Source organism: Solea senegalensis, linkage group LG5 (assembly GCF_019176455.1).
Source record: "Solea senegalensis isolate Sse05_10M linkage group LG5, IFAPA_SoseM_1, whole genome shotgun sequence".
Taxonomy (NCBI): Eukaryota; Metazoa; Chordata; class Actinopteri; order Pleuronectiformes; family Soleidae; genus Solea; species Solea senegalensis.
The window spans coordinates 3,450,256-3,476,435 of record NC_058025.1 but is presented as its reverse complement, the minus strand read 5'-3'; the positions used below and the strand labels follow the sequence as shown (position 1 = coordinate 3,476,435).

The following is a 26,180-nucleotide window of genomic DNA, read 5'->3' as shown; positions in this document are numbered from 1 at the left end:
ATCGGAATTTTGTTTTCTCCGACTCGTTTGCGTTTTCTTTGCGCTCCCTGGGGTTTTTGTTTGCTTTTGTTTTGTTTGATTCTGACCATGGGCGGGGCTTAGCAAGCTGCCTGCTGATTGGCTATCGAGTTTTGGAGCGACAGCTCAAAGTGGAAGTCACAGGCTTGGAGTAGCTGTCCGATAAAAAAATTATTGTATCTAATGTTTTACTTGGGGAACGAGTTCCAGACGGACAGCAACTCCAAGCCTGTGACGACTTCTGGTCCCAGTAGCCAATCAGCAGGTAGCTTCTTAAGCCCCGCCCATGGTCAGAATCGCAAACAAAAATACAATCATATCATACAAGGATTACATCGATATTTTATTTGCAATTTGTGTCATTTTGAATTTGTGGTTCATTTTTGTTTGATTCTTAAAATAATTTTCATCAAGCGAGTTCCCAGTTTAAGTCAGAAGTCGGGAATGTTCCGAGTTCCTGCTCGGAAGTTTCAATTGGAACGCTCGCCTCAGGTCGGACTGACCCAGACAAACAATTCCATACAGTTAAGATGGCTGCCACTAAAATCACTCTTCTACGTCTACTGTTAATTACATTTCTGTCCTGTTTGTTTCACATTAAATCAGTCGTACACGGGCATGTTGCTACACTGTGTGCAAATTAAAAATATAATTAAAATACAATGAAGAGCTTTGTTATTTACTGGTATTGCTAACAATGTCTCTTTCATAAATAGGCAGATATTAACATTTTAACATCAGGCCTCTGTAAAGCTACACTATAAAATCTACTAAGTTGATTTAGTTGGACAAACCTAATGTTATGATGTTGTCACACCTTGCAGTTATCACGTTTAATTAACTCAAGTAAAATATTTTTACAGTCAATGGAAAATTAACATTTTTTTTAATTCCCGTGTCCGACCTGTCCGTCCAGTACCTTCACGGCCCACTAGGGGGCTGGCAGGAATCACTGTTTTAATGTAAAAATTTAGGAATATTCGAAAGTGCACGTACACTTCATTCTTTGCATCAGTGAATTAAAAAAACAAACAAACAACACAGCAGGAATTCTGGTAAAGTCCTTAGTGTCACTGGGTTCAGAGGTCAAAGGTCAGAGGCCATCAGAGAGAAGAGTGAGGATAAGAATCTGGAAAAGTGGCTCAGAAAACTCACGACCGCGGAGGACAAACGTCGGTGTCGTAGTGAGTGAGTGAGTCTGGTTCTGATTCTCTGACGCAGCTCAGAGGACGTGAACCTGCACGCACACACACACACAAGCAGAGAAGAGAGTGCATTCAAATAAAACAGAATTACAAATGAATTCAGGAGAAGAAAATGCACAGGTACTGTCACTGATGGAAAAGCAAAAACAACGAGTTGAGTTTGAGGCCCTGGTTTAATAGAAAGTCTCCATTAGTGACCACTAACTGGAAGTTAAGAAGCTTTTCTCTCCGAGTCAAAATGTAGACAAAGAAAGACACTGATGCACTGGAAAGAATGGGTTTTGTTTCTCGAACATTTTTAAAGTCCATTTGCCACGCGTGAGTATCTCATTATTTTGCAGCTCGGCGTAAATGGAGTGTCATGAAAAAACACTCCATCCCTGAAACATATACATTTCAACAGCTGCAAAACAAAATCATGGCCGTAAAAATGCCAATATCCTGTCCGGCCACAAATGATGTCTCTCTAGACGAGCGTCCCGGGCCTGGTAATTAATGAAAAGCCAAAGCAGCGATACACACAAGTGTGTGGCGCCACAAGCGACGGTGGAGAGGATTCAATCGACATAGATCAGGAGGGAGAAGGTGCTGATCGCTTCTGCTGCAACTACACTGGACACAAAGGACAACGCCGGTGTCCCGCAGACACTTCATCTTAGTTCATATCACCAACTCCACTGGGCCAGAGTGGGTGATGGCTCTCCAGGGACGAGAGCGAGATTACTGCGATCGCTCTCACACACTGAATCCTCCCTCTGGAATCACCTCACACACATACACACACATGCTGTACAGTACACACACCAGGTCTGGGACAGTAGGAACACTTCCTGCCATGACTCCCCGAAACAATTGCTTAGTATTCTGTTCATAATCATGTGGTTCATATTCAAAAAAAAAGGTGTTTTTTTTTCTGGATACAGAGAAAACAAATGATGTTGTGAAAAACATTACTTGTGTTACCAAAGTGATACACAATGTTGTGATGTTGCAAAAATGTTACTAATGAAAAAAATGCTTATTTTAGCAAAAATACCAAAACATGGAAACAGAAAAAAAATATTTACATTAACAAAAAAAGTTACAAAATGTGAAATTATATTTAAAAAATGTTCTTAAGGTGACAAAAGTCTTACTTAATGTTACAAAGTTTTGTTGGACGGTTTTACCCCCAAAAACGTTGTGATTTTACAGCTAAATGCTACAAAAAATACTAGAACATTTTTCTAAATTTGAAATGGAAAAAAGTTACGTTTCTATTTTTGTTTTTTACTTATACTGACAAAAATGTTACAAAACATGTTACTCGTAGGAAAATATTATTTTAGAATTTATAAAATGCAAAATTTTGTTACTGACAAAAAATTGATTGTGTTGCAAATTTTTAACTGACTTTATAAAATTTCTATACTTTTACAAAAAATGTTACTGACATGACAAAAACTATTCTGTCCGAAAATTGCAAAATGTTGTAATATGACAAGAACAAGTTAGTTTTAAATATTTAAAGTGAAAATAAATCCCTAGGACTGTATGCTGGTGAGCTCAACAGCATTTAACCCTCACCCTCCTGTGAAATACTAACAACATTCAGAATTATCTTTATAATGGAAATCAACTCCAATTACAAGTGCGTTCGTATGACGATGATGTGCAATAATATAAATTATATTCACATCCATAAAAAACCCACATTCATACACACACATACACTAACCTCTTATCTTTACGAGGAAGGATGTCAATGGTTATTTGTCCTCAGTGAGAAGAACAAGAAGACGGGCTGCGGGAGAAGCAGAACCACAGTCACTTTCTCTGCATCTGCATGGTTACTTTGTACGTGCTGTTTAAAGTGTTACCTTATGGTCTCCCATACACACGTCAGGACCCACTGTGTTGTAAACGACGCTCCTCTCGCCGTCATCGTCTCGCTGAACAAAGACAAAGGACAAAAGAAATGTTGACAACAAGCATGGATTATGTGACAACATGATACCAAGATATTACATTGACTAGTTACACATATACACTAGTTTACACCTTAAAAAAAGTGGTTTAAGGGTTTAATTTCACCTTAAAGACGCCTTTGTTTCATTTGATAACTGATGACAAAAGCTGGTGTTGTAATAAACGACTGCAGAAGCCAAGAGACATACAAGTGACTGACCCTGTGGATGAATTCCTGGGCGCTGTGTGACATGAGGATACGATCGCACCAGGCGGGACAGCGAGTGTTCATGTACTGAGTGGGTTTAGTGTACTCCTCGCTGTAGGGGTAGCTGAGGATGAGACAACAGCACAGACGTGGGAGGAATTCAGAGTCATGCAAAGCAGTATGTTTTCAGGCAGGCCGAGCGCTGGTTCAGCCAAAGGTCTCTCACCTGGGAGGAAACGTGATCTCCTCTTCGCTAATAACGTCGTGAAAGGCTGCGACTTCTTTGTCATATTTCAGAAGCTGAGGACACACAAGCCGCAAATGATTAGCGTGACTGAAAACTGGAATCCACACATTGAGTTCCTCTGATAGGATCGAAATTTAAAATATGTGAAAACACACATCACATAGTTGCTGAGCAGATTGTTTATTATAACACGTTTGTTATGTCACTGAGTTTCTGTGAAGACGTGATGGAGCTGATTGAGCTCATGTTCTCAGATCTCCTGGTGCTGGTCCAAAACCCAGATAAATAAGGAGGGTTGCATCAGGAGGGGCATGCGGCTTAAAATCTTTGCCAAATCAAATATGTGGATGAGTGAAATGATCCTCTGTGGCGCCCCCTATGGGGAGAAGCCAATAGAAGTAGAAGAAGAAGTTCTCACCGACGGGACATTGTCCTCCCTGAAGTACGCCTGGTGCAGGTAGGCAAACAGCTTCTCCTCAATTTGGAGCAACACCTGTGTGAAGAGTGAAAGGCAAGTTAGAAATTAGAGCACTAACACTTTATGTGACATCCACACAGTTTCCTTTTTAAAATACACACATTGTGCTACGGACACATCTGCTCTCCACTTCATCCTCAAAGCCCAAAAAGGTTGAATTAGTGCTTTTAGTATTTCTTGAAACTATGAAGAACACGTTTAGGAGACTCTGCTAAAGTTTAGTATCGGAAGTGAAGCCCTAAAATGACATTTTTGAAAAATGAATCCCAGATTAAAAACCTCTCAAAATGCCGAACTTGTGTTTACGTGTCTACAACCAAGACGCAACTTTGGGAAAATGGTGACAGCCCTGCTTCTTGTGTTCAGAGTCTGTTCACAGCGTTCAAGGCTTTACGCAGTTGCTCCACGTCTTCTTCTTTATCTTTGGTATATATTTCTGTGGCGTTGTTACAGCGACACACACAGGCCTGGCATGTATACTACAAGGTTGAGAGTCATTTTGGGGGGAATCATTTCTTGAAAGTTTGGGGAAAGTTGTTTCCGTGTGGATTACACTCAGTACTGTGTGTCAGTGTGTGTGTTTTGCACATTTTAACCGTTAAAAAAGAAAAAAATCTATAACAATAATTCTGATATTGTGGTGGTGGCCGTCTCTGATGTTTATACAGCTCAGGAATGAGGTCACATCTGAATGTGGTTGTTGTGACCTAACACAGTCGGGACAGATCAGGAGCGTTCAGACCTGAACTTAGCCCAGTCCCCATGGACACCATTTATATCAGAAAGCTGTTTTCAAATGAACAAAACTGAAAAGACATAGATGTATCTGTTGTCTCAGCAGATGTTTCTCGTCACCTGGTGATCATTGTCTTTTTCTTCACAGATGATTCTCTCCACTTTGTCGCTGCTGTCCTTCTTCACTGTCTGCACGTCAGCTGTCGTGGACAGATGCTGCTCACAGAGACACAGACACAGGGAGGAGGAGGAGGAGGAGAGTGTGTGTGTGTGAGTCAAAAGGTCGAGCTGATACACAACCTCATTACTGTTTTGTTTACTTCACATGCAAACATCATCAACTTTCACTTTCTACTTTACTCTTATTGATCACATGAATGTTGTTTGGGACAGACGTTTGTAAACTGCTCACTCTCCTGCACCAAAGTCCACAGAAAAAAAAATCTGCATTTTAACTCTACTGATGCCTCGTTTTGTGCATTTGTGCCACTTGGATGAACCAAAAATGAAGGATTTATGATGAATTTCAGGCAGTGAAGTACCTGAACGAGACTGAGCGTGTCCAGGCGGAAGTTAAAATCTCCAAACAGGAAGAAAGGCAGCGGGGAGCAGCAGCTGTCTGATATCCTGGAGGGGGAATTACACACAAATTCGATTAAACCTTATAAATAAACACATATATATATATATACTGTATGGAGTGATATTTTCTGCTGCTGCACAGACGACGTGATGTGACCTGTTGATGATGTATCTGAGAGCGTTTTTGCGGTTGGCCGAGTAAATGGAGGGACTGGATTCACAGGCAGTGAGGTTGGAGGCATCGTGGAACAGGTGGACATTGACCAGGTCCAGACCTCTGTGGAGACACACACATTAAAACGAACACAAAATAAATAGTTCTATGAAGCAAGTGGAGAAACAAACTGATAAAAGTGAATATCAACGGTCATTTATGTGTCACTTTTTCCCAGACCTTAGTTGACATCAAATTCAAAGATTTTTCAAGGACAACATTTCCTCAAATTCAAGCACTGAATGTGCTGACACAGCTTAACAAGATGGGAGAACAACTTGTAAGAGTGTCTTTGTCCATGATGGAGTCCACTTTTATTGTGATTGTCCTTTTTGGGATGTCTTTTTGACATTTGTCTTTGGTGAGACAGCGATCTTTCATTTCCCAGGCATCACGTCGTCATTTGCTCTCTCTTTGCTTAACTTTACTTGCTCGTTGTTCTGCACGGAAACTCACATTAACAGCGGAGAGAGAGAGAGACAGTGGACAGCGTCCACAACACTGCTAGTGCAGGGCATGAAACAGTAGGTGACGTCGTAACAAACCAGGGAGACCCTAACCCTGAGCATAACGTCATACCTTCACTTCTTTCTTGCACAAAATTCAAACGCTTTCAATGAACCGTGTCTATAAACTTTCAAGGGCATTTTTATGTTTTTTTGTAAAATTCACAAACTTTCAAGGATTTCAAGGACCCATGGGAACCGTGTTCTCCACCGAGGAGCAAATGAATAACTTCAAACAAATAAAAAATAATCACAAATGAATAAACAAGACAAAATAAGACAGGACAAAGGTCCTGAAATAAAAGTAAAAATTTAGTACCACTAATCACACAGACATTTGTACTCAGATTAAACTCTTTTATTTATTTACTGTATTTCACTTTCATTCTTATTTTATACTATCATAACGGGATGTTTTTTTCTGTTTTATGATGCTCACATGTGTTAACAGTCCTTTCTATCAGCTTTGTTTTGATGCCGGGTTTGTCTCGTGTTTTTTTTTATTGCCTTGTATTTGATGTTTGCATGTTGTGTTTCTGCCCTTTAAATCACATTCATTTGAAGCACTTTGTGAATTTTATTTCGGCGAAAAATGCTCAATAAATGTATTATTTATTAGGATTATTACTGAAACTCCCCTCTTAAGAGTTAATAACTGTCTTTTTATTAAAGATCCTGAATTCACACTACAAGCGAAATCTAGTTATTTACCCAAAATTCTATCAAATTCCAAAGTTTACTTCACGTTTTGTAAAATTCACAAACCCTTCAAGGATTTCAAGGACTTCAAGGACCCATGGGAACCCTGTTCTTATCACTGAGAGGATTTCGTGTAAATGCTGAGTCTTCAAACAAGTGACTACAGTTCTCTGAGAGCCACAGCAGCAGCAGCAGCAACCTAGCTAATCTGATAAAAAAAATATAAATATTTTGACCAACTATATAAACAGACTTGAGCAAAAAGTACTCAAAATGTTTAAAAAGCCAATTAAACTTGAGAAATTTGGAAATATGTCACAGTTCAAAGTTTGCTTGGCTCGTTTTTTTTATGAACAGAAATGAAAGAAAAAGGACTTTATTTTGTGACTTCTGCACACTTATTGCTACTTTATATCACTACTAAAAAAAGGTGATATAAAATGGATCAGAACTTTGACTCAACAACACAAGAGCGCATTTTGTAAAGCCTGAATAAGTGACCTATAAACACACACCTCCAGGATGTCCATATAAGGAGTTGTGCATCATCCCCACGTGTCCTTGTATTTAATCTTTCTTTAATGTTCAACCAAAACAAAAAAACTGCTTATCTATTTGAGTCAGGCTTTTTGTGTTAAAGCTCACTCGGCTTCTGCAGAAACCGAATTCACAGAATCAACCGTCACAGTCACGAGGTCCTGGTGTTTGTGCACTCGTTATCAGTTTGTGAAAAAAACAAACAGAAAACCAAAAGTGAAAGCGTTATAGCTCATAGTTCCAAGTACGTACTGGTTGTGGATAATCCAGCGGGTCCTCATGAAGCCCTTTCTGGACCACTTGAACTGCAACACAGAGAGATTAGAGCGAGTGAGTAAACAGTGGCACACACTGTGTCTTTGAAGGGACAAACTGATAATTATTGATTCCTCCACATAATTTGTCTCATCTCCCTGTCAGAGCAGGCAGACAGTGCCCCGCCCCCGTCCTCACCTCCTCCCTCTACAGCCCCAGTAGACTCATTTATCCCAACATCTCCCTTTGGCCCATACACACTCCTCCCTTCACCTGCAAACACACACACACACACACGCACACATGCGGGCATACTCACATCAGGCCAGAAATTCTTTGGGAATTTTTCTTTCTCCACTGTGGTGACCCCTTCCAGAGAGCCCACATACTTGTTCTGCCCCGACAGCGATTTAAAATCCTTAACTGTGAGAGGGTGAGAAGAGGGATGGATGGAGGGGAAGAGAGAGGCGTGACATGTAAAAGAGTGAGAAAACATGCAAACAGCAATCAATAAACTGGTGTTAACCTCATCAGAGCGGCATACGTGATGAGGGGGATCTATAAGCAAGCCATTAGACGGCATTTGGCGAACAACAATCGGTTTTGGGGCCGCGCGGCGGGTGGCAGCTGCGGGATGTTTATGGTTCTTCCATAAGCTTTTCTGAGGAGCTTTTTCACACCTAACGTGACTGGACTATGCAGCAGAGAAAATAACAGCCCGACTTTAAATGCAGGCTCTTTGCAAATATCCTGGCCACAAGTGGGGAGCGCTATCAAACAGTCATTATACACAGGAGGAAGGACATCCTATCACTGATGTATAAAAAAGGAAATGACATGAATCATATGCAACATTGCCCTGACTGAACTCGACTCACTGTATCGGTACAAAGTGGTTCAGTTTGAGGCTAAAATTATAATGTTATGTTTAGGGATGAGGCCGATCTGATCCAGTATCAGTATCGGGTTCCGATACAAACGTAATTCTCGGAAATTTCCGATCCAACTGTAGAGATTTCCGATCCGATCCATCTGTGCTTTAATGTTGTCTGCTCAAATGTCTCCAAAAGTGATTCCCTGACTGTTCTGCTAGCTGGCTGCAAAAAGTGGAATGGATTTTCTGAACGTGTCCCAATGAGACGCGGAGTAACATACGCCTCCGTTCAGGAAATCCATTCCACAGTTCACAGCCAGCTAGCAGGCGAACCTTGACCAGCATTGACCAGGAGTTAACCAGGAAAATCAGCTCTCCAACCGACGTAATCCCAGCCGTCACCTATACACTACTATTAGGGACTATAAAAACGAAAAATAACACATACACATACAAAAAACTGAGAATGTGCGGGAGGATCCCCTCACGAGACCTCTCCCCAGCCGCTGGCCGGCCCCCGCCAGGAGCATTCCCTCCACCGGTGGTGTGCCGCGACCAGCTCTAGGTTGGCTACTTTTTATTAATGCCCTATTAATTAATGTTGGCTGAAAATTAATTCCTGCTAAACCAAAACTACATCTTGATTGATTCATAGCTTTCAATTTGAAACCCTAGCAGTTACATATTCGCAGTCAGGATGGGATATTTCCTGTCAACAGGATTTCCTGTTTTTAGGACTTCCTTTTCTCTTTACCTTTTACTTCCCTCAAGTAAGTCCTCTTGGGACATACATGCATATGTTTGTACATATCAAACTTGCCTGTATAAAGGAGTTTATTACAGCCTTATATAAAATCAACAATAATGATGATAATAATATTAAAGCAAACAGAGCATCCATATCGGACTAGTATCGGTATCGGCAGATATCCAAATTCAGGTTATCGGGATCCGATCAAAAGTGAAAAAAAGTGGATCATGCAGCCTTACTTGTGTGCAAAAATGCTCCTTTAATGTGTGATCTATCTATCTATCTATCTATCTATCTATCTATCTAACTAATAGCTTAAATTGTGGGAAAACTGAATTTCTAAACGTGATGATGGAGAAACAACAAAAAAAATGCTTGGCTACTTGTGCCAGGTGTTTTTTGTGTTAAAGATTCTGCAGAAACGCCGTATTTTCCCCAGAAGGCACTAACGAGGTCCTGCTGTTTGTACGCGTTATAAGGAGAAAAACCAAAAGTGAAAGCAAGTTATCAAGAAGAGATGGGTGCCATCCAAGTGTAATCATACACAGAGGAAGGATGTTCTACCACTGATGAATAAAAAAAGTGACATGAAAACATTAAGAAGGTCCTTTGGCTTCACCCTCTCCATCCACATATTTGATTTGGCAGAGATTTTACGTCTGATGCGTTCCTGATGCAATCCTCCCATTTATCCAGGCTTGAGACCAGCACTAGGACTACACTGGATGTGGTGTCCCCATGATGGCTGGGGTCAATTTAGAGGGTCCAGTTAACAATGAGGCACCATTAACAAAGGGGACTGGATACCTTGCTCAGGGATACCCCAGCCCTTTTGACCTGACAGGGATAAGAACTGGCAACCCTTCCACACAGCCTTGGGCTTCCCCTGGATTCGTTTCACAAATATACTTAAATTGTTTATTATCATATCAATTACAAAATGCAAAGTAAGATAACAGACATTTGTGATATTGTGATCTTCCTGAGAACAGCAAAAAAGACTGAAAGTAGTTCTCCTACATCAGAAAAAGACTCTTTAGCATTTGAGCCTTTGTTGCATTGATATTGAGGAAATCATTCCAAACAAATGCAAATGTGGTAGAGTAGAGCAGGGAGTGAATTTTTACCGTTAAAGTCATATTGATAGATGTTGTTCAGTGTCTTGTGGATGAAGTACATGCTTCCCAGAGCCTGGGGAGAGACAGAAATAAAGTCAAATTTCACAATAATGATAAGAACCTGCAGCAACACAATAAATCATGAGAAAGGTCAGTCTCAGTTATGTCTTTTGGAAGTGGAAAAATGTTCATTATTTAAACAAATCCCATTGAAATGTCATCTGTTATTTTTAATTTATTTCAAACAGCTGCTGTAAATAAATACAGGAATATGACCCAAAAAAACATTTCTGTTGTTTTTATGAAAACGGGTTATGTGAAGCAAAACTATCAGACCTGACTGAGGGAGCATTTTTGTGTATACAGCAGCAGAGCAGGGGCGGGCGGAGACATGAAGTGTTTCAGTCCAAAATCCTATGTCTTGCATGCTTCTCTGTGCACAGTCATTGTTTGCTGAGTCATACTTTGGACTACGCATTTCTTCTACATTGGAGCAGAATATGTGTTACACCAGTGGTTCTCAAAAACTGGGTCAGGACCCACAGATGGGTCACAGGAGAGTTTTTTGGGGTCCCCAAAGAAATTTTCAGACTTTTCCCACCCTCTTTAGTTAAGATTTATGTGTATATTTTTGAATAAAATTCATGAAATGAAATGAATATGCCTGTAAATTAATTATTATGATGTGGTCACAATAGTAATGGATTTCACAAATGTCTAGTACTTTATTCTAAAATGACTGTATCAGACACTAAAAATGGCATTTTTCAACTATTCTATATTCGATTCTACTGGATTTGGTATCGTTTTCCATGACTATAGTACCTCCTCAACATGGGCGGAAAACATAGTAGAGTTGAACCGAATCATGCTAGAACTGTGGTGGAAAAGCGACAAAAGTGATATCGTGTCATCCCTACTTCAGACCTCAGCCAAGACCTTCTCGTAAAAGATGAGGTTAAATAAAGGTTATAACAGAAATTAAATCATAAAAATGAAACAACAGCTCCCGCGTTTCTCTGCAGTGACCCACAATGAAGCCGAAAACATGATGAACCTAAAACTAAAAAGCGGGAGAAACCATGAGAGCAGCTGAGATGACGGATGGAATTGTTCATTTCCACATTACGCCGCCTGAATTGTGAGCCTTGAATTAAATGATGCAGTGCGACACAGTGTATTGTCGCCCGCGTGAAAGACACATGAAACTTCAGGCGTCCACAGTCGGAGCGTAAATGCACCACACACTCACTCGCTCACACGCCGTCCCTCCGACACAAACACAAACACACACACACTTCAGCACCCAATCATCCCTGACGTGGGGCTGACAATTTTTAATGTACTAACTGCCTGCTCCACTGATCTGATTAATCATGCCCCAAGAGATCAATAAAGACAGAAAATTAAAACAATTTAAAAGGTATTAAGCAGTGGGGCTGCTGTCTGCCACCACAACCGCCGCTCTGACTGGGGGGGTGCAGAAGAAAAATCAGCCGGCACTCAGAGAGCTCGGGGCGTGACGGAGCCGCTGTTCACCGTCCAGCCGGAGCATGAGAGATCTCTCCCTGAAGACTTCATTTATCTTCAGTGCCAAAGTCCTCCTCATTTATTAAAATGGAAGAGTCTACATTGTCGGCTGCAGTCAGTGAGCAGCAATTAGTGACCAACTTGTCCAAACTAAGGGACGGAGGTTAGTGCACGGCCAGATATTTGCTCCAAGTAGGAACCGAACATATTCACCGTTTTTTGAACTGAAATCGCCGAGATTTTATTCTCCTATATCTTATTGTTTTATGCTATTTTAAAAGAATAATAATACATACATGTTTATATCTTCAACTCTATATAAAATAAAAGTAAAGCCACAGAATAAGTAGCAGTTATCCACCAGGGGGTGACTCCATATAAATGAAAGTCTACAGGACAAAGAGGTTCTCTCTTCTCTTGATTTATAACGTCAATAAATATTTTCCTGAGGAGTTAATGGCCTCAATAATGAGCTTCGGCTCTTCTTTGATTGAACGTGACGTCAATTTCTTTTAAATTATGTTCCCATTTAGAGGAATTCTTTATATTATTTCCTGGTGTCTTTGATCCAAATAACAGAGAAATTGTTAAAACTGTGGACAAAACGAGACATTTTCCCTAAACATCAATTTAATCTAATCTAATCTATCAAGACAATAATCGACAGATTAATGAATTATGAAAATGATCAAGACACTAAGGAGGCAGGGATAATAAAACACATCTGAAACTAATAAGTAAAGTAAAAAAAAAAACTGGACCACATCAGGTCAGGGAGGACGTTCACAGTCACATGAGGGGAAAACAGGACAGGAATTAGAACCCCCCACACACACACACACACACACAGACACTAGGAAGAATTACATAATAAAACAGGAAACTAACGAGGCACAAGGAAAATCCAAAAAATTCAATGATAAAGAAAACAGAAAGGACTACGAAGAGTCCAAACTGAATTTTGTCCAGAGAAAGAAACACAGCTGGGGAAAACCAGGGGTATTGCGTTGTCAAACACTCTTTGACAACGCAACACAAAGACTCCTGGTTTTCCCCAGCTGTTTTTCTTTCTTTGGACAAAATTCAGTTTGGACTCTTCGTAGTCTTTTCTGTTTTCTTTATCTTTGAGTTTTTTGGGTTTTTTTTTCCCTTTGTTGCCTTGATAGTTTCCTGCAGAATTTTCTCAACCTTTTTAGCCAAGACTAATGTGATTATGTTTTAGTAACATGCGTAAATGTAAGTCTTGATTAAGTCCACGGTTCTCAAACTGTGGCACAAGAGGAAAATGTAGAAATACTGTTCTACTGTACAGCGCTTAGAGAATTTATTAGACCACCTGTCATAAAAGCAAGACATTTTTTTTGTAGTCTTTCAAAACGTATTGTTATTTATTTTTTTATACAAATAACAAACTGAATTTACCTTTTTATAACCAAATTTGAGCCGACTCACTGGGCAGCCACTACAACAAGTCAACAACTATAATTTAGTATTTTTTTTTCAGTTTTTTTGTAAAACAAAAGAGCTTCTACATACTGGTGTATTAACCATTACAGAAACATAAAAAAAAGTATTTTGATAATTACCAATGCTGTTCATTTAGGGCAGCCGTGACTTTGGGTGGTGGTCTAATACACTTGTTCAGCACTGTATAAACCAGGGTATGTGAGTCACCTTATCTGTGTGTGAAGTATAAGTGAGGAAGAGGAGGATGATGAGAGATTAATCTGCCTCCTGTGAAAAGTCTGTAGCCGACTTTTTCTCGGCCTATTTACGCCATTGTATTTTAACGTTGGTGATAATGGTGTTACTCAGAGCTCAGTGTTTTCTCAGTTGATACTTGTGTATAAAAAGTTTGAGATTAAAGTTTGATTAATGGATTAATTGTTGCAGACTTGCACTGCTTTAGATTAAGGAGTTGCAAGTTTTTTTGACTCTATGAATGAAGCAAAATGATCATTCCCTGCTGGAAATCCGCGGATACAGTTCTGTCAATTAGCTAAAATAAGATATGGCCCAGTTTATGTCGGATGTGTAACAATATTGTGTTTGAAGAGCGAACAGAAAAGCGCACGCGCACACACACACACACACACACACACAGCTACACATTCACCTCAACATACTCTGCCAGGCACCTATCTTCATCAATCAGGTTTGTGCACAGTTTAATAAAAAAATATTGACTTACAAGTGATTTTTTATCAAAACACCATTTGTACTGAGAATGCATGCAAGTCTGCGCCGTCCACTGCTGCAGCTCTGAAAAGAGAACCCCCCCCAACTCTCTCTTGGCCTTATAACTGATGATCTGCAGCCAAGGGAAAACAAATTGAAAATCAATGCGGGTGGCACAGACGAAATGAGAATGAGGCATTAGGAGTGGAGGTGGTGTGTGTGTGTGGGGGGGGCTGCAGTGCAGGCCTCTCAGGGCAAAGAGTGGAGGGTGCAAAGACTGGAGCGCAGGGGGAAACTTAGTCCCAGCTGTCTTCCAACCCCCTCTCACACTTTATTTATCGTGCACAAATAGGCCGGGATCAATAGTTTTAATCTAGAGTTAAATGTATTGAGTTTGGCCTGTCTCTCCTCTCCCCCCCACACCTGGCCATTGACTCCCCTTTTTTTTTTCTACTTCACACACCTTCAGTCTCCAGCTGCTGCCATTGACCCCTACTGTCACAGCGCCAGTGTGAGGGGATCACCTGGGAGGAGTGAGGGTTAATAAGTTTCAGAGACACTTAGCCACTTTTCAGCCTCTCATAGATACTGTGAACCGTAGAGTAAAGCTGGGTTAGAATTAGAGCTTATTTGTTCCCTCAAATAATGTACCCCTGGAAATAATAATGTCTCAAATGTCTTGTTTTGTCCACAAACCAGAATGATTCAGTTTTAATGATCTCTTTGTCAAATGAAGCAAAGCTACCAGAAAATGTTCACATTTTAAGAAGCTGAAAAATCTGAAAACCTATTTTAATTATTGAAAAAACTTTCAACAGTAACTGTCAAATTGACGATATGCACGATCACTTTGTGTCTCGGTATCTTCTGCAGACACATGACTGTTGACAGGTCAGGGCTGGATTATTGAAAACTTGGTTTCTTTAAATACTATTATACTATTTTTAAAACCAAAAATGTAGTTTCGGTTTTAATGATTACTTTGTCAAATGGAGCAAAGAAACTGACGAATTATAGATTCATACTATTAGGTCATGTTGAATGCCTCAGGGCTAACTGCTAAAACAATGATTAAATGATTTCTGATATGTATATATATATATGTATATATATATATATATATATATATATATATATATATATATATATATACATATAAATATACATATAAAAATGAATCGCTAACCCTAACTTAAAAAAAAAGCTGTAAGTGACACTTACAGTGTATTTTTATTTTTAAGGACCTTGAAGGTTTTGAAAATCACTCTTAATAGACATGGGTCATTGAAAGTGCTTGAAATTTGTGCAAGTTAAGTTAATATTTAGGTAGATGCCTCGTCTGTTTTTTACAGCGCCACCTACTGTTTCATGTGTCCTGCATTGCCTGATGTACGTAGACTAGGCCTAAGCATAATAAACATGGAGTCATAATTACTGGAGGCGTTATGGACACTGTCCACTGTCCCTCTCTCTGGTGTTGACGTGAGATTCCGTGCAGAACAAAGAGCAGGTAAAGTTAAAACAAGAGAGAGCAAATGGTGATGTGATGTCTGGGAAATTAAAAATTTCAACATCTTCATCTCGCCAAAGAAAATGACAAAGACTGATTTTGGATCACTTGTCGCGATGCAGAGATTGCTCTTACACGTTGTCCTCCCATCTTATTAAGCTGTGTCAGCACATTTGGTCCTTGAATTTGAGGGAACTGGTCCTGGTAAGGGTCACATGGGTTGGTTTAGTGGTTAGTACTCGTGCCTTTGCAGCAAGAAGACATGAGTTTGTGACCTGTGTGGGTTTTCTACGGTTTCTCCGGTTTCCTCCCACAGAAAAACATGCAGTATGCGGATTAGGTAAACTGGGCACTCTAAATTGACTGTAGGTGTGAGAGTGAATGGTTGTTTGTCTCTATATGTGTCCCTGTGATGTGGAGGATAACGCGGGAGAAGATGGATGGATACATGTATGTACGTACTCCGTATGCGTTCTTATGCATTTGTGGAGTATGTGACGCACAAACATCTGTGTTGCAGTGACATTCTGTCAGCTCAGGTAACTCTTGTTGGTTGTTGAGTGATTTAAATTGATTAAATACACACACACACACACACACACACATAAAATAAGTTAAGATTCCCTGTTATGAACTGCTTTACAATAAAAAAAGAACTTTACGACCAGCTCGTTGGCAGGGTACAACTACCAAAGAGCCCTAACATGGAGGAGGACTCCATCTACTGGAGGCAGGTGTGAACTACACTGACTTAAAAAAAGAAGGTTTTTCTTACTGTGAAACTGTCTGCCTGGAACTGGTTATCCACATAGATGCAGACTCTGTCATAGTCTTTCATTTCCTGACTGGACTCGATACTCCTGGGGAGAATACAAATAATAATAGGTTAGTTAAAAAAGACATTATTCTGTGTCATGTGAAATCATGGGTTCTTTGCACAGCAGCCATTTCGAGAGGTCACCGTTTCAGGGTTCCGACTGACTCACATGCACTGAATATGTACAACCTGTGATTTCCCTGCCAAAATTAACTCCAAATATGTTCTACCTTTGACCATCACACATTAACATGTTTTTTTTTATTACAATGAATTGTTTAATCATGCTTTTTGTCTTTTATTCAACTACTGGCACTTTATTCTGTATCCTAATTCCTTGGCTCGTGGCACACTTCTTTGCCTCTTTGTGAGTGCGTCACCTTCACTGCTATTTACTGCCCCCTAGTGGGACTAATAAAGTAGTTTGAATTTATTTTAATTGCCCACGAATTGAATTCAATGTTTTGAAGTCTAAAGGAAAAATATAGGGAAGCTTCACTTAATAAATGCTACACATACGGCAGATTTAGGACACTGTAAATGCACTGAACTCCACAGATTATGCAGAGATTATGCAGCTGTATCTGTGAAAGCACACGTCTTTAGAAAAGACCCAGAACTTTCCCTGGAGATTCTCCTGACAGCTCTCGACTATTATCTCTACTATAATATCCGAATAAACTCGTGTCAGAACCATGCATGAAAAAATCCCGAATGAGATTATCTCCAGTCACTAATCTCTGCATGTTTACCCAGTTCATGCCTGAAAACAGCACACATTGGGATTTTTCCAACAGATTTATGGCATATCATGAAGCAAACCGCGATTATCTAAATAGGGAATAATCCAACAGATATAATTTGACATGATACAGTTGCTAAATGAATATAGGATTCATGTTTATTTAATTTCAACACATTTTATTTTAGACGGACTGAGCTTGTTTGTTTCTTTTGAATTGATGGATGTATATTGTATTTTTTGTACATACTGTATGATGCACACACTGTAAATATTTAAAAATTTAAATAAAAAAAGGGTGAATGTGACTTTACAAACCTGAAGAAGTTCTCTGCATGGCCCATGTTCACCATGTAGTCCTTCCCTCCGACCTCCTGGAAGTGCAGAGCGATGAACTGTGGCTTGTAGCTGTAAATCGTCTGTAACGAAAGCAGAGCGAGCGAAACACATCTCAGTCTACGCGTCCTTCATTACAGAGTAATGAGTGGAGAAGAAGGTCAAACAGCAGCACATGGTGTTACAGGACCAAACAAACCATCAGTGAGAGGTCATGTGGAGTGTCTCGGTGTGGGTTTTTAGTTATATCAGTCAGTGTCTTTACATGCATTTAAAAGTCCAATTTTAGTCATAGTAAAGCAATAATTTAATAATAGGTTTTCTTAATTCAATTCAATTCAATTCAATTTTATTTGTACAGGACCAAAGTGGATCAGTGGATAGAAAAAAACTCCCTTTTAACAGATGAAGAAATCTCTGACAGAACCAGACTCAAAGATGTGCAGCCATCTGCCTCGACCGGTTGGGGTGAAAGGAAAAATGGGGGACAGAGTCGAGGTGGGGGACAGAAAGGGGGGAGAGAAAGGACAAGCGGGAGGTGAGGTAGAGACTAAAGAAAGAGACCAGGAGCAGATATACAACAATTGTATCGAGTTAATGTCATGTAAACACATTAGTCTGACTAAAATAGAGCTAGTCTTAGTCAGACTAACATACCTGGGTTATGCGATTCATAGTCTGATTATTCCTGCATGTGTACTCTTAGTCAGACAATTTCTTCAAGCTGAATTCTTAATGGGATTGTTTGTGCTATGTCTATATCAGCCAAAGCATTTTTATTATCATGTTTACTGTGTTTCAATAATTGTTTTATTGCTTTGTATACCACCAACTGCCAAACCAATTGTCCCTTGAGGAACAATAAAGTTCTGAACAAAAACAATTGTAAGTTTTACACTTTTTCATGACCTGTAAGATGTAATTATTTCAGATTTTAAACGTTCTTATGACTGACTTCATTTTCTTGATGAATTTTAGTATATTTTTTAGTTAAAAGTGTATTTCAATTTATCAATAATAAATCAATCAGTTACATATAATTCCGTTTAACAAAAATTAAGAGAACAAATATAAAATTACCTTACCTTATACAATTCATGTAACCAATCACTTTCAATTTCACCCAACTGTAAAGAGAAGGAAAGAAAAAATCATTAAAGGCTTTTCCTGGAAGAAACAGAAGGAAATTGATTTATTCTGTCCACCTCAAGGGCAGAGCAACAACCTGTAAACACAACATTTCTGCACAATAAATAAAGTTGTCATGACAGCCTAGATTAGCTGCATGTCACAACAGATATTCTCTCATTTAGCTGTTTAATTCTTCATCCTCTCTCAGGAGCTAAATATTGCTAATGAATCTAACCTGCTACTATGGATGGTTATATATGACATTTTTGTGTATCGTGATACACAAAAGTTGATTACGGTGAATTTTCATTAGGAGGATAATCCTGATTTATCAGAAAAGCGACTTTAAATTGGTTTCTAGTTTGCCAACATAGAGTCACAGTGATTTGTTTTGAAATGCCACAAGTGGGAGCTTGTTTCCTCTGTATCTGTAAGCTTTCAGAAATATTTTACTACGTCTGGTTGCTTTTTTTTTTTATGTTGCCTGTGAAGATCTAGATTTTCAAGACTGAGGAAAAGTAAACCTCAAAACTTATTTCATGTTATGAAAGAAGTTCATAACTTTTTCAGTTATTTCCCTTCGTTTTAATCAAAAATATATTGGTCTTTCTTAACATTTCATTTTAGTTACATATTTTATGAGCAGGAAAAAGAGCTGTTGTTAGCTAGCTCATGCTACACTTCTTAATCTTCTGCTAATTAGAGCTATGAGTCATACCTGTAAGTTTAAGGCTGTATATATTATAAAAATAAAAAAATATGACTTTTGGGTCAAAAATAGGTCAAAAGGATGTTAAGAAGTCATCATGGAAACTCTGCGCTAACTCTGAGCAAGGAAATACAAACTGTCTGGAAATATAATCTGGCACATTCTGCTGATTCTGTTTCCAGGAAGTACAAGTGTACCTGTAATACTCTGGACATGAGTGTTGAAGGTGTGTTTTAAATTACACACTGGCCACTGTTACAGCTGAGTTTATAGTAAAACATGTATGAGAAAATCAGGCAGATGCAAAAAAGGCTGAGGGCGACTTAGCAGGGGGATTAAATCCCCTTTAGTTTTATTTTCTGCCCCTTCTGAGGGGTTCAGTTTAGGCTGAAATAGAGCAGAACCTTTTTTTTGTTTCAAATAAAAGTGTCTGGGCAAGGTTGAACAATTCATTCTCAATATGAAATATGAAACAACCATTGGATATAGGGATGGGACGATACCATTTTTTGTGACCAATACTGATATCACAATCTAGTCCAATACAGTCATTTTAGACACTTTATGAACTTATGAATGTGTTAACAACACATTTGTGCCGAGTAATTTCAAAGACATAACTCTGTGTAACAACTGTGTAATAACTGTTTGCTGATTTTTATTCACATTTTTACAGTCTTTTTTTGATTGGATCAGATTTTTACATTTTTATCTGTTATCCGATCTCTGATCCGAGAGATCCAGAAAACAACACCATGTGAAAAATCGTTGCAATTTAGTTCTTCTATTTTGTCATTTCAATTCATTTTTTCCTCTATTTAACTCTAAATGGAATCGATGTAAATGGAACTCAGCATAGTTCTCCATTCGTGTCACGTCATTTCTGAATGTTGACGTTCAGTTATGGCTTCATTCAACTGTGACAAATACGTCAAAAATGCTGAAGTACACTTGTGATTGCAAGTCTGACTCTCATGATAACAGGATTCTCCAGTTTATCAACAACAATCGATTGCTGCCTCAGTCGACTTCACGTGCATCAGGATTTTGGGCCACAGTGTGGTGAGAGGGTGAAGCCGGGTGCACTCACACCAGCAAAGGAATGGCTTTGCATAGTGTATTTGCATGGACTGTGCAGGACGTGAAGGTCTCCTCTCAAATCATGTGTTCATGAACATGAACCGCACTGCGTCTGACAATGTTCAAGATTCATCCGGTCATCATAACTTTTCAAATATACAGTAACTTAAACATTGATTAATATTATTAATTCATAAATATGAACAGGTTAAACCTTCTGTCTGTACTCATACTAACTCCATTTGGTTCCAACACTATAAACTCTCAGAAAATGGGCACGCATTTGGTTGAATGTAAATATTTACACAGACGTGTTATGAAAGCTTTACAGATATGGAGGAAACGGATGAACTCTAACTCCGCTATGAAGGATATGCATTTTTAATAATCTTTAATAGGGATTGTTATAAATCATGAAGACCTGGAATGACTGGAAAAAATGCAGGCTCCCCCTTGTGGCGCTTCAAAATAAATGACTAGGTCTGTATGTTGGCAAGTAGGACAGTGTTTCTAAAGTCACACACATGAAATATTTACAATTTTCTTGATCTGAATGATCATCTCGATAACAAAAATTCACTGCAATCAAGATATTGCAAGTGCTTTTTTATGACAATGCATGATTATATCGTTAATTGTACTATCCCTAATTGTAATATAATGTAGGTTGTGTATGTACATAGGTTTAAAAAATGTTTTAATAAACTACTAAAAAGTGGAACAAAACGTTGAAATGTTAAGAAAACAGGTTATTCATGCTAAAATAAAAACACTAAAAATGTTAGCGTCACAAAAACATAGTTCACTGTTGCAAAAACAAGTTGTACAACTTACCTAAACATTACCTTACAAAATATGCATGTTTGTACACAAAAACAAGTCACTAAAACTATATTTTTAATTTGTTACCTGTCTGTTTAAAACATTTAACTTTACTTTACTAATTTACTTTATACTATCACTTTAAATTGTAATAACTGTATATATATTACTATCATGTCATCATATCACATAACATTATTGTGTCATCCTTAGACTTAGTTACAGACCAACTACACAATCACAAGCCACAGAGAAGCAGCAGAGAGTGTGTAGATCAGGGGTCTCAAACTCAAATGACCTGTGGGCCAATGACTGTCTCGTCTGGTCAGTCAGGGGCCAGTCAAGTAAAAAAAAAAGCCCAACTTTTTTGGGAAAAGCAACAGTTGGGGTGGACGTTATGAGCTCAAAATAACATATCAATATATATGTATGTATATGTATATATATGTAGTCTATTGCCTCGTGTGAGCTTTTCCGTCTTTTACTTCTTCTGTCTTTTATCCATTATTCTGTACAGCACTTTGGTCCACTGTGTTTGTTTTAAAGTGCTTTACAAATAAAGTTGGATTGGATCATTTCAAAATATAAGTGGTTGTTTTAATATCCAACAATAAAAAAAACACATTTATGAAGCAAAATCAATCTATTAATTTAAAAATAAAAACATATAGAAATGACTCGTTACAACTTGATATTGTTTGGAGGGCCACATGAAATCGATTGGAGGGCCACATGTGGCCCCCAGGCTGCAACTTTGAGACCACTGGTGTAGATGCTTCTGTGATGTTTTCGGAGCAGAGATAAAGGGTTGACTCTGTCACTGGCTGAGCTGCTCCTGTTACTGAACTACAAGAGGATTTAAAAGCCTGTGATGTGATTAAAGACTTGCTCTTATCCTGAGAGAGAGAACGTTGAGCAGTGTTTGCTTATAGAAATGCATCGGGCCTAAAGTCAGTAGAAAAGCTTGCGTCTCCCTGGGAGGAAAAAAAGATACTCATCTGTTTACATATTTCCCACAAAGGGATCTAACATGTTTTCACTGGAGCCAGATTAGGCAACCGGAAACATGGTCCCGAGCCAAATTTCCATGAGTGTCAGACTCCTCCTCTCTCCTCTGTCTGTGACTTTAAACCCAGTCTGAACCGAAATACAAACCGCTGCATATTAAACAGTGTTTTGAATCGTTCAATTACAGTCAGATGTCTTTACTACATTATAAAAAAACACACTGTAAGTTATGTCAGGCAGCTGCGATTATTCAATTCTTCATCAATGACTAAACTAGCTGTCAACTATTTTGATCATCGATTAATCTGTTTGAGTGTTTGTTTAATAATTAGAAGAAGCTTTCTGATTTTTCAGCTTCTTAAATGTGAATATTTTTTGGTTTCTTTGCTCCATGTAACGAAAAGAAAATTGACTCAGTGTGGTTTATGAACATTTGAAAACATCAACATTTCCAGGTTTTGAAAGCATTGACTAACATTTCTCAACATTTCCTGACATGTTATCAGAAATGCTGATGTGGTTCTAGTTATATACTGAAAAGAAACAAAACAATTGTTTTTATCAATTACTGTATTTATAACCACAAATCTTCCTACATTCATATGACAGCATAGTGTTGCCACACAGCAAGAAGGTTGTCAGTTTGAATCCCAGTTTGCCCGAGGGCCTTCCTGTGTAGAAAAAACCCAGGTTCTCCACGTTCTCAAACCCAGGTTCTACAGGTTCTACAGGTTTCCTCCAAATGTGCAGTTTAATTGGACTCTCTAAAATGTACTGTAGAAGCAAGTAAACTAGAATCCTGATGATCGGGGAGCCCCCAATAGTGTGTGGTATATGATACGATACGCGATACATGGTCCACGATACCAATAATATCACGATATGACGATTCTGTGATTCTGTCAATATATTGCAAGACAATTATACAGTGATACAACACAATATTTGCATTGGTTATCGTATTGCACGACAATGATGTATCACTAAATGTATATTTTGACCCAAATTTTAACACATGAAAGAAATCTTGATTTAGATATCTAAACAGTGTTTTAAAAATCAAAGTCATTGAATTGGTTTACTTGTTTAACTTGACTTTGGTACAAGTTGAAGTCACTTTCAATATATATGTAGATATATATATATATATATATATATATATACATATACATACATACATACATACATGTATATATATATACACACACACACACACACACAGTATATACATATATGTATATATACTTTATATGTATATATATATATGTATATATATACACACACATATATATTCACTATTTTGAATGATCATAGAAGTGGTAGGACTCGATTAATCGTCACAGATTATTCAGTCTCTGCCAATCTGGCGTCTCCGCTCAGGTCACGTGAGCTGCAAATCTCGCGCATCTTTTGCTTTTACAACTTTTTTTTTTGAAACGACGGCGGATGAATACAGTGAAGCACATGCTGCTGACAGCTGACAAACAACACAGGGTAAAAACACACCGTTTTCTGTTAGAAACGTTATTAACAGTAACAGCAACAGGTCGAAAACAACAGAAAACTACAAACTTCCCACACTGAAGTGAACATGTTGTAGTTTCCATGTGTGTGTGAGCGCTAACCCTCACTCACACACACACACACACACTCACAGGAGGAAGAACGCGCCACTGCTAAATCTATAATCCGATTATAATCTGAGCTGGTGTGTGTGTGTTCTTTAATTTTAAAGGTTTACTCACGTTGTCAAAGAGTGAGCCGACATTGGCGGTGACGAGCAGCACATCAGTGAACGTTTCCATGTTAACGACCTGCAAAGCCTTCACGCGCACACGGTCCCAGGAAACTCCGCAGCAGCAGCGGCGGCGGTAGCGTCGCCCGGATGACGCGCGCGCGACTCGGGCCTGAAGAGGCGGCGGCTCCTCCTCCTTCTCCTCCTCCGCTTCTACACGGAGACTTTTACACCGCAGAGTGCGAGTAAACGTCCCGCTCTCACCGGTCCGTCACCACTCGGCTGTCGCGGGCGTCATGGCGTTTGAAACGGCCGCGGCGCTCGCGACCAACCGTCGTCTAAGCAGCGGCAGAAGCGGCAGAAGCGGCGGTTGTAGTTGTAGTTGTAGTAGTTCGCCTCCCTCGTGCGGATTTCCGCCTCCTCTCTGTTAATTGGACTAGTGTCTTCTTAACGGACGTGAAGCATCTGCTGCTGTCTTCACTTCACAGGACTGTCCCCCCGTCTGTCTGTGTCTCCTGTCTGTCTCTGTCCCTCTGTCACTGTCTGTGTCTTCAGTGCCGTGTTATGAGAAACGCGCGGCTCCGCCCACTTAACCGCTAACACTCAATTACAGTCTTCCTCCTCATGTTGAGTCAAACCTTCAGTGTCACTCACACACACACTATAATAGTTTCAATTACTTTCATTAACCACTACAACAACAACAACAAGCCTCCACTGTGAATGAGTGAATGAGTGGTTCTCAAAGACTGGGTTGGGACCCACAGATGGGATGCAAGAGATTTTTTTAGGGTCCCTCAGAATCAGACTTTATGCACATAACATACAAGGAATTTGACTTTTTGGTGCATTTAAATAGAATGAAATAAAATGAAATTGTTCTTTTTAAATGGGGCGCTGTGTGAAAGACAAGGCAGACGGGGCTCATTTTGCGATACACCTGTCGAATATCTACCAATATATCTCGCATTTCTCGTCCCAACTCTGCAACGCACACGCTGGTACACTTAGTGAGTCACCTTTTGCACCATTTACACAATTTATTCTTTGCATTACATGTATATTTTCTATGTAAAATACTACTACTAGTGTGCTGTTCCTTCATTCATATTATAAAAAGGTTCCAAAACACACACATGGCTGTTAACTCACCATTCAACATACCACACACTCAATGAGTGTTGCGTCTCAACAGGAAGTTAGTCATTTTCTTTCTGTGAAAGCCTCTTAAAAAATGTTTTCCAGTGAAATACTCTCTTTGTCCGACACTCCTCTCCTCTCTACTGTACAGAATTGATCCTGCTGATAATGTTATGTAACATCTCATCTTTGCTGCTGCCATATTTACCAACATACAGCACAGGATACAGCGTGTCTGCTTTTGTTTATGTGTACGAGCTGTAATTCTGTAGAACTGTAGTTTCCAGTCATCATAAAAACACACGTATGTCATTATATAACATGTATTATGTAGTGCGTTCTCTACAGTGAAACACAGAGATGTAAAAGTCTTGACTCGGACTCGATGGTTTCAGTGCCAGCTCACAGTCTGAGCTCCAAACCCACGTCGCCGGGGGCCCCGACTCTGGGCTCCATAGTGCCGTTAATGAGCGGTTCAACCATGGCGTGGTTCTTGCAGCCAACCTGTCTGAGCTTTTTGTCCCCCGTTTCCTCGGACTCCTCCCTCCCTCCCTTCCTTCCCCCCCCCGAGCACTGTGTGCTTTATCCACCAGCATCAACAGGTCCATTTGAAAGTGTTGCGACAGAGCTGCAGAAGAATGCTGCCACGTCCGTCCATCACCGGTTCGGAAGCACAGTGTGAAGAAAGGAGACTGAGGTGGTTTGTTGGGGTTTTAAGGGTGAAGCAGCTGCAGCAGAATGAGCAGCGTGCATCCAGCTTAAAGACCATCGTCTTTAAACCTCATGTAAGATTGTGTTGTTGTAGCTTCAGTGCTCTCAGGACAATAAATCAAACTGGAAAGGCAAATTTCCCACAGGGACAATAAAGTCTGTTTTATCGTATCTTGAGTTAAAGTAAATATTTGCACTAAATTTAAAAAAAAAAAGTTCCTACTAGGACAAACCCTAACTGAAAAGGCATAAAAACCTATTAATTCTGGGAGTTAATCGTAAACGAGGTCGGCCTTTTCCGGTCCAGGAGTGTAGACACTGAGCCTGAGACTAAAAAAAAAACAAAACATTTAAAAA

The 26,180-nt window shown here is 39.3% G+C and overlaps 1 protein-coding gene across 1 annotated transcript; it reads right to left on the bottom strand.

Annotated features, from left to right (window-relative positions):
• Window positions 1–138: 138 nt before the first annotated feature.
• Window positions 139–24,550, bottom strand: inpp5l (inositol polyphosphate-5-phosphatase L). Its single transcript, XM_044027114.1, has 16 exons — window positions 23,983–24,550; window positions 18,573–18,614; window positions 17,470–17,570; window positions 16,368–16,452; window positions 10,384–10,447; window positions 7,951–8,054; window positions 7,629–7,681; window positions 5,578–5,697; window positions 5,381–5,465; window positions 4,959–5,054; window positions 4,044–4,118; window positions 3,605–3,678; window positions 3,391–3,502; window positions 3,083–3,154; window positions 2,941–3,006; window positions 139–1,255 (listed from the first exon to the last, which is right to left on the bottom strand). The coding sequence occupies exons 1-15, from the start codon at window positions 24,040–24,042 to the stop codon at window positions 2,965–2,967; spliced, it is 1,185 nt and encodes a 394-aa protein (XP_043883049.1). The 5' UTR covers window positions 24,043–24,550; the 3' UTR covers window positions 139–1,255; window positions 2,941–2,964.
• Window positions 24,551–26,180: the final 1,630 nt, after the last annotated feature.

Coding starts and splice junctions, on each gene's coding strand:
- inpp5l (XM_044027114.1), bottom strand. CDS start 24,042: ATGGAAACGTTCACTGATGTGCTGCTCGTCACCGCCAATGTCGGCTCA. Junction 18,615..23,982: donor TCGGCTCACTCTTTGACAAC/GTGAGTAAACCT, acceptor TTCTCTTTACAG/TTGGGTGAAATTGAAAGTGA. Junction 7,682..7,950: donor CAAAGAATTTCTGGCCTGAT/GTGAGTATGCCC, acceptor TCTGTGTTGCAG/TTCAAGTGGTCCAGAAAGGG.